This window comes from Eurosta solidaginis, chromosome 2, assembly GCF_040869045.1.
Source record: "Eurosta solidaginis isolate ZX-2024a chromosome 2, ASM4086904v1, whole genome shotgun sequence".
Lineage (NCBI taxonomy): Eukaryota > Metazoa > Arthropoda > Insecta > Diptera > Tephritidae > Eurosta > Eurosta solidaginis.
In genome coordinates, this window is record NC_090320.1 from 294,051,924 (window position 1) to 294,065,968 (window position 14,045).

At 38.9% G+C, this 14,045-nt stretch overlaps 1 protein-coding gene across 1 annotated transcript in view; it reads left to right on the forward strand.

Moving 5' to 3' along the window:
• LOC137241900 (uncharacterized) overlaps window positions 1-14,045 on the forward strand; it is a 41,467-nt gene that overhangs the window by 11,320 nt on the left and 16,102 nt on the right. The window contains exons 4-12 of the mRNA XM_067769255.1: window positions 5,046-5,092; window positions 5,223-5,357; window positions 7,933-8,108; window positions 8,186-8,419; window positions 10,737-10,881; window positions 11,057-11,160; window positions 11,355-12,147; window positions 12,223-12,344; window positions 12,407-13,889. Of these exons, the coding sequence (XP_067625356.1) occupies window positions 5,046-5,092; window positions 5,223-5,357; window positions 7,933-8,108; window positions 8,186-8,419; window positions 10,737-10,881; window positions 11,057-11,160; window positions 11,355-12,147; window positions 12,223-12,344; window positions 12,407-13,889 (3,239 nt within the window). The remainder of the gene's footprint in view (window positions 1-5,045; window positions 5,093-5,222; window positions 5,358-7,932; window positions 8,109-8,185; window positions 8,420-10,736; window positions 10,882-11,056; window positions 11,161-11,354; window positions 12,148-12,222; window positions 12,345-12,406; window positions 13,890-14,045) is intronic.

Here is a 14,045-nt window from a genome sequence, read left to right on the forward strand (position 1 = left end):
CATTATCCTCCCGACCCCCATTGCTTATCGCACTTAAGCCTCTTACTCTTTTTTTTTCTTCGAAATTCTGCGCTTGTACAAGTAAATGTTCTCAAGTATGCGGGTTGCATTTCCTTTGGGTGGAGGGGAAAGGGCGCTTTACACTAAGTGTAGGTGTTGCCAAATCAGCAATTGTATTCATTTAAGTTTTTACAAGTACAACGCATACAAACAAAGATACAAACATAAATAAATACACGTTCATGTGCCAGCACTTAAGTACGTAAGCAGCGTAATTGCATGGTCGCAAGGTGAACAGCAGCAAGTGGATGAAAGGAAAAGTTGAATGCTGCTGAAAGACCTTCAGAGACAATTTTGTTTATATTTTTAATTTCCCGATTTCTTAATAAGGAATAGGATATGAAACAATATCAAATTCTGAAGTCAGTACTTGCACGCATACTTGGGGTTGACATAGAATTTGCAATGAAAAAAAAAAAAAAAAACAGAAATAAAAAGAGCCTAAGGCTTGTGTAGTGCAGTACCAAAAATGCGGTGTGTTTTAGGATTTCTATAGATTGCTTCTATTAACCCAGATAACCCTAAAAGTTACTCAAGCGAAAACTTTTGATTTTTTTGGAAAATAAATAAATAAATAAATAAATGAATGTCTGTTTAAAACCGCTATAGAAAGAGACTCTGATACTTTTTTTGAGGGAGTCCCCAAAAAGATCCCGGAATGACCCCCAAATGACCCCGAGGGAGTCCTCAAAACCATCCCGAAATGACCCCGAGGGAGTCTCCAAAAAGATCCAGAAATGACCCACGAATGACCCCGGGAAGACCCCGAGAGAGTCCCCAAAACCATCCCGGAATCACTCCGGAATGACCCCAAGGGAGTCTCCAAAATCATCCCGGAATGACCCCCAAATGACCCCGAGGGAGTCCCAAAAAGGTCACGGAATGACCCCGGAGGATCCCGAGGTACTCCCCTAAACCATGCCAAAATGACCCCCAAAAGACCCCGAGGGAGTCGCAAAAGCCATCCCGAAATGACCCCAAAACCCTAGGAGGATCACGAGGGAGCCCCTGGAATGGACCCCAATAGACCGCGGGAGGATCCCCAGGGTGTCCCAGAAATTACCCCCAAACGGCCCCCAATTCTATGTTTATAGAATATGGATAACAAATGAAAGCTGTTGGTGAGTGCATTAATACGGGGTAGTTTTCAAACCTATTGGAAAATTTTTTTTTTTTATTATTTTAGAGGTGTCCTATATATAGTAGATACATTAGGACTATAAGGGATAAAAACATATTTTTATTTATTGGAATGGAAGTTTACAAAATACTTGGTATGTACTCCAATATTTCATTTTACACATCTTGCAGTGGTTTTTTGATGGCAATATCCACATCGGGTTTGTTTTTCCTGTGGCTCTACATGATGATCCATACGGTCATTGCGAATCTTGGCTTCTTTGGGACAACTTGGATGGCCTTTTTGGTAGGTTGATTGCTTTCGATAGGTAGTCAGCGTTTTGGAGCGCCATATCAATGCAGCGGGCTGGCAAAGCCAGGTACCATTTGCCCCTTATTGAAGTTCTATACAAGCTTATATTTTGGTCAGAACGTTCCACTTCTCCCATGTTAGAGTTATACATGTAAATCAAATGCGGTTGTTCTACATATATAACGGTATATTATCGTCCGACACATCGGATTATCTTTCAGGCAAGGCTGCACTAAATTTTCTTTCTGCTGGCGCTTGCAGTTGGGCAGATGGAAAATTATTTACGCCAAAAGCTTCCTCAGGACCAGAATCTTCGTCGTTTGCATTAACTGGAGGAAACAAAACCACTTCGTCGATGTCGCCAGTATTTTCTTCACCATCTTCCAACAAAACAAGAACGTCATGAAGCCAGAAACCCCTGCAACAAAATAGATCTTGTAGACACCTATCTTCCTAATGTACTATATGTAGGACACTAACATTTGCTCATTTATACTGATAATTAATTTTCAATGTAATTAACTATAATTTTACACATTTAAAAACTCGTTTATTTTTCTATAATTTTTTAATAAAAAAAATATATTTGTTAAATTTCATCATATATATTTTAACTCACTTTTGAAGTCGTATGTTATAATTTTGCATGAAATTGGTGTCCTACATATAGTACATTAGGGTTATCTGGGTTAAGGAACCAACATTTACCACAAAATCAATGTCAGCTCAGAAACCAAACGGAGAATAACTCTTGCCAACAAGTACTACTTCGGATTGATTAGGCATGTAAAATCCTCTCTCGTAGAGACACACCTAGATGTATCACTCGCAATCATGAACGAGGCCGAGAGAAGATGAGATGGCTCATCGAGTATTCGAGAGAAGGTTCTCACGAATGTTTATAGTGCTTTATGGGATGGCGACGGCGACTATCGAAAGAGGTGTAAGTATTCATAAGCTGTATGAGTTTTACGAGAGATACTGCAAGGAATCAAAACTCAAAGGCTTTGCAGGCTAGGTCATGGTATGAATTATGCAATTGAGCTATGCCACTCCGGCCACAGACGTACTTCTATTCACAATCTAATTTGGAAGTGAGAGAGCTCCACTGAGTTGGGAAAGGTAGTTGAGGGAAAACTTAATCTTTCTCGACGCTTCAACCTGGCGTCAGTTATAGCGGATAATAGATTTTCTTCAGTTTCGCCCATATAGTTTTTGTAAGCTATCGGAAATCATTAAATGATCATAAATCATTAATGAAGGATTGTCGACTTCGTACATAAACCGGTACATGGATTGCTTCCAAAACAACTTTGCTATTTGAAATATGAGAGCTCGTTGTTTTTTGTTTGCTCACGGGAATGAATTAATGCTTATTGGGCCATGATACCTGTCGTACCTTAAACTTGGAATTGGCGCCCACTCCTAGGTGGCTTGAGCATTTTGTATCTAAGGCACTTACAAAGTTGATAGTGTGTTGCAATAGTTTTGGGGTTGCTTACTTATTTAATTGGTGCTTAGCCGTTTAAATGATTATGGCCTTTTCTTCACTGTCTTAACTGGTGCCAACTGGTAACATCAAAGCATTGGGATTCAAGGGTTGATAAGCACAATACAAAGCTTTAAAAGTTTCTGCAACCCAATTGTCAAATCCACCTACGCGAGAGGAATCCTGTTACAAATATAAATATATCATACCCATATTTAGAGTACTACGGGTGGCGAGGGCGGTATGGCCTAGAAGGTTTAATGTGATCATATTGACCGTTGTCATATGTGGAAAATGTCTTCCAACAGCTAGCTCTTTCTTAGGTAGGGCGAATAAGATGGACCTAAAAGGTATGGGTCCCCTGACATCTGGGAATAGATGGAATTGAAAAAGTGGGCGAGCTAGCTAATCAGAGCTCACCCCATGAAAACTGTGCCAAGGACGTCTCAACCCGATTGGGTGTGATAAAAACAATGCAAGAGATGATCGACCAAGTAGAGAAGGCGTTGAACCATGCGCGGAACCGCAAGGTGTCGAAGTTACTCTTATCAATGAAAAGGGAATTTCGGCTGGACACTGCCTTCTTACGTTACATGCATGCACATAAGGTCCCGTCAATGACAACAGCCACGCGGAATCCTCCGTCTGATCTGTGTGAATTTTCAAAATATCTCCAAAAATATCGATTTATCTAGAGGAAGTTTTTTTCATTAGTATTATATTTAAAAAAAAATTCTTAAAGCTTCAAGTTCCTACTGCACCGGGAAGTTTTTTAAAAACAGATATCAAAATTCCTTATTTCGTATGAATTTTTTAATTATCCTGACCCATGCGCTACCTAGCGAATATTTTTTTCAAAGTTTCAAAATACCGTAACCAAAAACATTATGCAAAGTAACGAGTGACGTCTCTTATTATAAACTATTGCAGGAGGTGCTGGCTCTACAAAACAGTTGAATAGATCAATTTTATTAACTGGGTTTGCCGGGGGTGGCGCTCTGTAAGAAAACACCGATTGTGTGTAACTACGTTTGAGGTTCAGCATATATTCCTCTGGGTGAAACGCTTGATTTATATGCAGCCGGATCCCATTATAAAGCTTACGGAAATTGCTTGTCCCGTTTGGGAACCATTTAGCTGGAACCGCTCATTGCGCGTTTTAGCAGTGATCACTTTTGCCTAGCTATGTAGTGTTGATACGTCATAAGGAGACACCCCGTGCAAGTGGTAAGAGCGTTGTTTTGGCTTGTCTGCAAGAGCTGTCAGAAATAAATTTCAGGATATAGAAATTAAACAGAAGAAGAAGTAAGACAACAATCTGTGGTATTTTCTTTTCAATTCTCTTTAGATATTTTACTCCTGAACTGCGCTGATGCCTGCCGATCACTCCGATAAATTTCCGTCCACTTTTTTAGACTGGCGGAAGATATGATCCCTCTAAATGTGAGTATAATGATGTCCATATTGCGTTGGCTAACTTTGTGATCTATGGGATAGAGTTGCCTCTCGAGATCAAGTTGACTCGATTCGACTGCGGAAGTTCAAGAAATGGTAATTGGAATTAGTGAAATTCTAATGCATCGACCTACTGCTTCACCAATAACAGCCTTGGCTGTTGTAACAGGTTTGAATGGACGCCTAAAGAGGATTAGATAGTGCTACAACAACATTAAGAATTGTATCTATCTGAAATATGTACCTCTCTTCCCTATTATAGACAATCAGTCACAGTTATAAAACCATTAACAACTATTTAATCAGCAATAACGTGATTTTAAATGGTCAACTGATTTTCCCAGTGTCGAGCGCTTTGCGACTGCGCACTGCGCACCGGTCACAAAGTTCGTTGCACTTCTTGTCCATATTAGCGCTGTGAGATTGTGGGGCCACCGCATCTCTGCTAATTATTTTTGTTCGTCTTCATTTACTGAAAGGTTTGCACATAAATTGGCTTACAACAGAACACACACACAGTTCCACAACCAACTGGATAAAAAAAGTGCTCATCAATTGCCTACTGTCTATCCTGATAGTTTTTTTTTTATTTATTTTCTGCCATTTCAGGTTTACATCATGCAGTTTCATTAGGCACCATCGAAGTGGCGTCTAAGGTAAGCACCGGCGAAATTGCAACAAACCGCGCTGCGCCCAGCCCAACACAAAGAATTCTTATTTTATGCAAGCCATTAATTATTATGATTGTTGCTTTTGTTTTTGCTTTTTTTCTTCGCTTCATTACAGTCAGCAGCTTCAAGTCATGATCGTAGTTACGACTCTGAAGATGAGAATATGAGTCGACGCCGCTTGCGACATACATCCTCTACAGAATTATATCCACGTCCATCTGTTTACTCCAAAGGCGATATACGAGAACAGGTGAATGTTCTGTTGTAGATCTTCTTTTTTGTTTTATACTCAGCTGTGCGTTATGTGTACGGTGCGGTGGAGAAGTATTATACTGTTTTCACACAGACGGCTTAATAATATAATAATAATAAAGGCAGTTTTCTACATTAAGATGCTTATTTTGCTCAATCTTCCCTACAAAATTCGAATCTATAATTATTTCATTAGTAGCTAATCGAATGCTTAATGAAATCAAAAGCACAATGCAACTCTGTTGGCAGCGTTCCGCTTCCGTTTCCGCTTCTTAGTTTTTGGTGTGTTCAGTGCTTAAAAATGTCATTTGTCAAAGTAAATGTCATTGTCTGCATGGCGGAACGATACAAGGTGGCCGCATCGAACAGCTGATTATAATTTTTATTTGATTTGATACATCAACTTCCGGCGCAGTACGATTTTGACATTTGTCCATCGAATTTACAAAAACAAAGTACATGGAATTCTTATTTATGTATGTAGGTATGTCACCATGCTGCCACCTTGTATCGTTCCGCCATGATTGTCTGTCATATAACATTGTCATTTTATTCGCTTGACATTTCATCCTTCATACTAATCGAGTAGTTACTTCTGTGTGAAAGCAAAAAATTTACGATTTCATTAGAAGGTGAAATGAGATCATTAAGTTTCTGTGTGAAAACAGTATAAGAGTTGAGACGGATCTATACCGTCATATATAAAAATTATCAGTGTCGCGAATGATTTCGTCCGTAAACACGGCAACTTGGGCAAAAAGTTTAGATAGCTTTACTAAATTTTGTAAATGGTAGTTTTTTTACCCAATCAGTAAAGTTAGCCAGTTCAAAATTGTCAAAGACGACGTTTTGAAAATAATTAGGGGTTAAAAAAGTAAACGGTCACAAAGAGATGAAGTTTTGAAACATTTTATCAGTTCGAAAAATACCCAATCCGGAAGTGTGAAAGGTTTTAAAATAAAAAATACCGATTGAAAAAAGTAACTGGCTCTAAACATTCGAAGGTTCCAAAAAAATGACCGGTTCGAAAATTGTAACAGGCTCCAAAGATTGGAAGGTTTTAGAAATGAAGCTGTTTTTTGGACTCAATCAATAAAAGTAGCCAGTTACAAAGTGTCGAAAACGATGGTTTAAAAAAAATTACCGGTTGGAAAAAATTAACATGTTCAAAAGAGCTGAAATATTAAAAATAATAACCGATTCAAAAATAACATCGGATACGACATTTTGAAACAAATTACCTGTTCAAAAATAAATACTCGAAACCAATGAGTCAAACGTTTCCAAAACCTTACGATTTGAAGGAATGTATCGTTTCCAAGGTTTTGCCAAAAAAAATTTAACGGTTCCATAGATTCGAAGATTTGAAAGAATTTCCTGTTCGAAAACAGTAACCAGTTTCAACGATTCGAATTTTTTAAAGGAATGAGCGTTTCCTAAAATGTAACCGGTTACAAAGAAACGATGGTTTAGATTTTTTTTTAAATTATTGAACCCAAGCTTTTGAAGATTTAAAAAGGTAACCACTTCCGATTAAGGAACAGTTTTTTAGAAGTAACCAGTTTGTAGTTTTCAATTTGTAAAAATTAAAGGGTTTCAAAAAAGTATAGGCCTTAAAAAAAAGCAGCTGTTATACTAAAAGCTACCGGTTTCCATAACAATAACCAGTTTCATTAAAGTAACCGGTTCCATAACAATAACCGATTTCATTAAAGTAACCGGTTCCATAACAATAACCAGTTTAATTAAAGTAACCGGTTCCATAACAATAACCGATTTCATTAAAGTAACCGATTCCATAACAATAACCGGTTTCATTAAAGTAACCGGTTCAATAACGATAACCGGTTTCATTAAAGTAACCGGTTCAATAACACCATCCGGTTTCATTAAAATAACCGGTTCCATTACAATAACAAGTTTCATTAAAGTAACCGGTTCCATAACAATAACCGGTTTCATTAAAGTCACCGGTTCCATAACAATAAACGGTTTCATTAACGGAACCGGTTCAATAATAATAACCGGTTCCACAACAATAACCGATTTTATAAGATTATCTGGTTCCATTAAAGGAGACGGTTCTATAACAATAACCGGTTCCATAAAAATAACCAATTTTATAAGAATAACCGGTTCAATAATGGGAAAACGGATCCAAAAAAGAAGTATGTTTCAGAAAATTGCCTAATCCGGTTCTGAAAAATAAAATAAAATAAAATAGTCAGGTATAGAAATTGAGCAAAATCAGTAGATAGCCATGCCACTTTTTCGATATCGGTACTTTCGAAAAATTTCACAAGTTTTATAAATCATAAACGCGTGCTGATTGAGTTGGCGAGTGCATTGATTGTGTTATATAAAATGCAAATTAAGATAATTTGTAAACTATGTGTCAGATTCCACAGCTGGGTATATAATATTCGGTACCACCCGAACTTTAACTTTCTTACTTCTTTTGCTTTACTTCAATTTTTTCGACTTTTTTTTTTACTTTTGTCTCCTATACCATTAACTCTTGCTCACTTTTGTTTCATTGCTTATTTTTTGTCATATTTACTCCTTAAGTACAGTACTGCCTAACTGATCGCCAGTTGCATAGCATCGAGAGACCGCGTCGTGATCGCTTTTTTGGTTGTCTCTCGCGTCGCAGCGTTGTACCACAATCATTTTTGGGTGGCTGTGTTGGACGCCGTGTGCCCTCCGATGAGAATTTAGCTGCCTATGCACCATTTTACAAATATCCTCGGCAAGTGAAATTTTGAAATCAAATTTGGATTCTTATTTTTAGTCCTTTTTAAATAATTTTATTTCGTATATTCCCAGCTTCCAAGAACCCTATCACAATCACGACGATAAATCACCCGATTCCGATATGGACAGCTCCTATTTTAGACGACAACCAGCTTCAATATTAAGCACTGCGAAAACATCAGACACTGGTGGTAGCGGTGGTGGTGGCGTCAGCATAGGCATGGCTCCGAATCAGCGTTATTCTTGGATTGGTGTGCAAACGGCTGGAATGGGAAATGAAAATATCAACTTTACAAATGATCAAAGGTATTTCAGTTTAGTAGAATAGTATTTGGCTTAAGCCACGTACGTCATGCGCATTAAACTTTATTTGATTTTTGAGAATTTCAGTTGTTTTTGAGAGTTTTTGTTTCTTTAATTACATTTTTTCTGATTTCACGAACCTCATGGGTTCCCACACTTAGATTGATCGCCGCGATAGCCCTCAGTGAATGCCGGATTAAGACATATTCATCCAAGTAGATATTTTCTACTTAATTCCTCTTCTTTTTTGCCTGCTCCGGACTTTCGAGGCTTCGGTCACCAGAAACCAAGAAGTTAATGCGAACAACTTTTTATCCAAGCATGGCTATCTGTTCATAGCGTTTTGACGAACTTCTTAATTTTTTTTTTTGGAACTCACTTTTCTGCTCATTTTACTCCGAGTGTAGGACTCATGGACAGTTGTAAACATTTCAAGCAAATTTTCGACATTCCTCTTGAACCAATATTTTTTGAAAGGAGATCGTTTAGCTATATCTCCAGTCTGGGATCTGTTCGAGATCCCTATGATACTACTTTAATCTCATTTTAAGACCAATATACGCCCTAGACAAATTTCATATTCCAAATAAGTACTTCGTACCGGAAAAAGCATTATACCTTGATCCGGTACCTCAGAAGTACCCATTACAAAAAAGGAAGCCGTTTCAAAAAGAAACCCTCTAGCATAAAAGTATAGGGAAAAGTGCCTTTTAGGAAATAACCTTCAAAAAAATATTACATTTCGAAAAAGTACTCGGCACAAAAATCGTAACCTGTACCGAAAACGGGGTACCTATAGCGAAACAGCTTTTTGTATTACTTCAATACTGATTAAGGCTGTTTTTGGGAAAGGTCCCACATTATTTATGAAATATTTTTGTACCAATTTGTGCGATACCGGAAAAGCTATCGAAAGAGTACAAAATGACAGAAAAGTACCCGACACCGAAAAAGTATTCGGATCCGAACGAGTGCTCAGTAAATTAGTATACCAGTTCAAAAACTATACGATTCAAGAAAAGTTACAAAGAAGTAACCAGACCCAAAAACACACGGTTTCATATCATTAACCGCCTCAAAAAAGCAAGTGGTTGAAAAAATAACCGAAAATGTACATATATCAAAACAAGAATCACTTTAAAAGAAAAAGTGGCGCCTTGTTACAAAAACCCGGTTCGAAGATAGTTTCGTGTTACCGGTTCCAAGGTAACTTTGTGTTTTAATAAAAATTTGAGTTCAAAGAAAAAGAAACCCGTTTTAAAAAAAATAGGTGTTCGAAAAGAAGCAACCGATTTCAATAAAAAACTTGTTTTTAAAAAAAAGGTTCCAAAAACTTCCGGCTTCAAAATAAATTAACGATTCCAAAAAAGTTGGCGATTCCAAAACAGAAACCGATATTAAAAAGGAAAAAAAAACACTTTCAACCATGGAACACACATGGAAAAAACTTTCAATCATAAAAAAGTTAATTTTTTCGTTTTTAATTGGCACCACGCCAGGAAAAAAATCAAAAGCAAATTGGTTTTTAATTGGCACCACGCCAGTCAAAAAGTCCGCAATAATTTGGTCTTTTAATCTGTAATATATAAATTTAAAAAAATGTGTCACTTCTGTTGGTAGGACAGAAGCTATCCTTAAGACGGACCCAAGGATGCTCTGGCCATCCCAACCTCACACGTTCACGATTCACGAAATAATGTTTGTTTACTAATTGATAACTTTTTTTATGCATGTTCTTCATTTTATTGTACAATGTAGTACTTTTGTAAAAGTACACTGTTAAAAATTTTTATTTTTTTTTCAAATTTATAATTTTCCTTGAAATTTTTCGCGGGATTTTGGTTTTTAACTCTTATATTATTCAACATCACAAACGTCATGCATCCGCCATATCCACGCGTATTTAAAAGTCTCTCTTTTACTTATTGCTTTTACTACAAACTATCGCGTTCTCTTTCTTTTCTATCCCTCTAACCTAACTGTATAACATTAATATTTTTCCGATACGCATTCATAAATTATTTGCATGTATATTTTTGAATTTTTGCATCTAGTCAGTTAAAAAAATATGTCATCCCCTGTGTTCGAAAAATTTTATGCTCTCTTCCATATTTGCGCCACCAATCACCATCGTCTTCAGACTGCTCGTGCTTTACGCTCGCTCAGCTTTTCTCTCATTTTTCCACTTGCTATCCATTTTAAGTAAAGTACGCAAATGCTACAACAACAAACATTTACTTCTCTTTGTTCCTCTATTTGTTTATATTATCGCGCGTCGTTCGACTTTTTTCCACGTACTGCACTTGAAAAAATTCTTCAGCTCAAACTTCACATGTTGGCTAACACCGACTACTACTACTATTGACTACCAATATCGGAATATTTATTATATGACCAATTGTTTTGCACTATGCGCACAAAATAATTTTCAAAACTTCACAAATCCACTCGAAAATATTTGGTATGTAGAAAATTAAATACGAAATTGTTTAAAATAAACATTTAAACAAAGAAACCTGAAAAGCATGACATAAAAACGACGAACGCGTTAAATAAACAATTTTGAGAGTGTACTAAATTATATGAGTTGAGAACGGAACGTATTTTTGTGCTGTGTATATAGGTGAGTGAGTAAGTGTATGTTTGAGTAATTTTTGTACGCTCTATTGCAGCTCATACCATTGTCCCACTCATGCCGGTTTGTCGGGTGGTCAGCAAATGCAAATAGGCGGCACAACACCGAGGTAAAGTTGAGCAAACCAGAGTTAATTGAATCTTTGCGGAAAATACTTTTAATATAAATGCTTTATTATCCCGCTGTCCTCTCCTTACAACGCACATTCTCCCATCATACGCACGCACATACCCCATAACCAAAACTTTCCCGCTGTCATCGCTTTTTCTCGCTTCCTCTCCTTTTCTTCTCTCTCACTTACAGAACCAAGCATGTCAGTTTCGCTCGCTCGCATACACTCACTTCCTTCGACGATGTCAATTTGGGCTTTCGTTCCTCTGGTCGAATGAATACCGCAAACAGCCAGGAACGTCTTATTGGTGGCAAGAAACCCATCATAGCCACAGGTTCAATGTATGAATCCATTCAGCTGCCAATGCATATGGGACAATCATCTGTTATGCATGCACAGCAAGCGCAACAGCAGCACCAGCATCAGCACCAACATGCACAACAACAACATATGCATCAGCAACAGCATCATTCACAACAACAACAGCAACCACTTCACGCGACAACAAATTATATTTCATCTTTACCGCCCGGTATTGCAATGCATCCCCATCAACAGGCTGGCATCACACATCAGCATCAGCCTCACATCCATCCATCGCATGGGCATGGACATTCACATCAACATCATCATGGACCGCCTATTCATATACATCAATTTGTACCAGCTGCTTTTGCTGGTGCTGAGTTAAATGCACAGGTGCAAACTGAACAACCGATTTCCCTATTATCCGCTAGGCCACTAACGCATATGGACGAAATACCCTTGGGTGTGGGTATTACTGGAATGGCGCATGGCGATTTAATACCACCTGGTATGAGTGTCCTGACATGCGGTTCTCAGCTGTTTGCGCCACCCAGTCCAGAAGTGTTGGTTGTGGAGAAGAAATTTCGCAATGCTATGAAGACGCAGGCTACACAGACCGAGGTGCGTAAAGAAGGATGTACGCAGGTTTTGGCATTGAGTCCGCGCACGATGCATAAGGTGAGTGCAAATGCAAGAGCTGTTTATGCAGAGCTCTTACATGTTTAAGCTCAAATGCTACAATTTTTGTTGCAGGTTAAAGTTGTATCGCAAGGTGCGCAGACTAATGGTCTACTTAATGGTAAGAAACTAACAAAGAGCCTGTCGGAAATGCCGAATGATAATACCTTGCCGGGAACGGACGACCGACAATTTAGGTAAGAGCAAAATGTAGTACTCATTACACGTTTTTCTAACAAAAGATACTTTAAATTCATAGAAACCTCATCGATCACAGTACCGTCTATCGCACACAGTCCGAGGAACCGCCAAAATCACCACTTGATCTTGATGATCCCAGCAATATAAATTACTATGAACCACCGCCACCGCTCGAAAGCTTGTCTTACTATAGTCGACGCTCTTCACAACTGCCCTCCGAAGAGAGTACGCCCTTCTTTCCCAAAGACATGATTGCTTTCGATTACGAAAGCAATAGTCTACCCAGGCGAGCTTGCACATTCCATCGCGAAAGCAGCTTTAACTCAAATAGTCTACCGCGACGTGAGTCACAACATGCACATGAGATTTGTAAGCACATAACCGAATGCACGGAATTGATGAGTGACATAAATGGCGGTAATGGCAGCAACGGTGGTGGTGGATTGCTGGACTTCTCTAAACCACACCTGCTACCACCGCCGAGTGAGTATTGCAAAGACGCTGATGAGCCATTAACATCCACTTCAACGCTAACAGCAGAACCCACTACCAGTGCGTGTGCGAGTGTAACAGAACCTGAACCAGTCGATGTGAATCGTCGTAAATCTATGGTGTCCACAATGCCACCAACACCACCAGAAAGTGATGTTATAACAGCAACGCCATTCAGACGTGATGACATACGTCGTCAATCGATGCCGATTTATGTGAAGACGGAAAAATTGATTGATGGTTTTGGACCGCGTACCTCTTTCCGTACGAAAGTGCGTCCAAAGACCATTATAGCAGGTGATATTTCAGATGAGAAAGAGATCTTAATAGACTTCAAGCCTCATGTGGCTGGAAAAACGAGCGCCGCACAGTTAGCGCCAGCTCCACACAGACCTTTGTACAAACAACCGCAGCAGCAACAACAGACACAACCGCAAACGCAGTTAGAGCAAAGCGCACAGCAGCAGCAAAAGACGATAGATGAATGTGAAAATTGTCGCGCATTACAAGCTGCTGAATCACGCTCTTCAGTTAGTGACGACGACTACGATGAAGATCACGACCACACACCTGAAAGAGAACTTGGTCAATTAGCAGCAGAGGACAGCGATCAGCATGATCCCTTATATGAGAATGTTCCAAGTGTTTACAAGTCACCAGATGCACTTGCTAGTATAGCGGAGCGACGCGCTAGCATGCGTAAACGCTCTGTGAGTTTAGAAGAGCCACATGTGACACAAGAAAAATGTGTTGGCATATCGGCGCCACCAAGCCCCTGTCGTGATGAGTTACTTTTTGGGCAGGCCTCCACTTATCCATCGTCCGATTCTTTGGCCAACGACGCGACGCGTGATCACTCGGATGGTATATGGAATGAATCGCAAGTCACAGTGCTAACTGCTGAACAAAGAGAGGGCTCTGAAACTTCTTTCAATACAAATATGCTTTTGACGCCTACAACGCGTCGAAAGCACCTGCTCTTACAGCATCAGCAGCGTAGTTCGGTGGACACAGATGCGCTGGATTTAGAGGATACGCAAGTAGATTTGGTAGGTCACTGAGACTGCGTAATTATACCCAGCTGTCTTTTGCACACAGTATTATAACATTTGCAATGGTACGAAGGTATCGGGATGGGGATAGGCTTGACAATTAACAGTGTTGAGAAAGATTTCGAATGAGCTATGTACTTCCGTTTGTCCGTT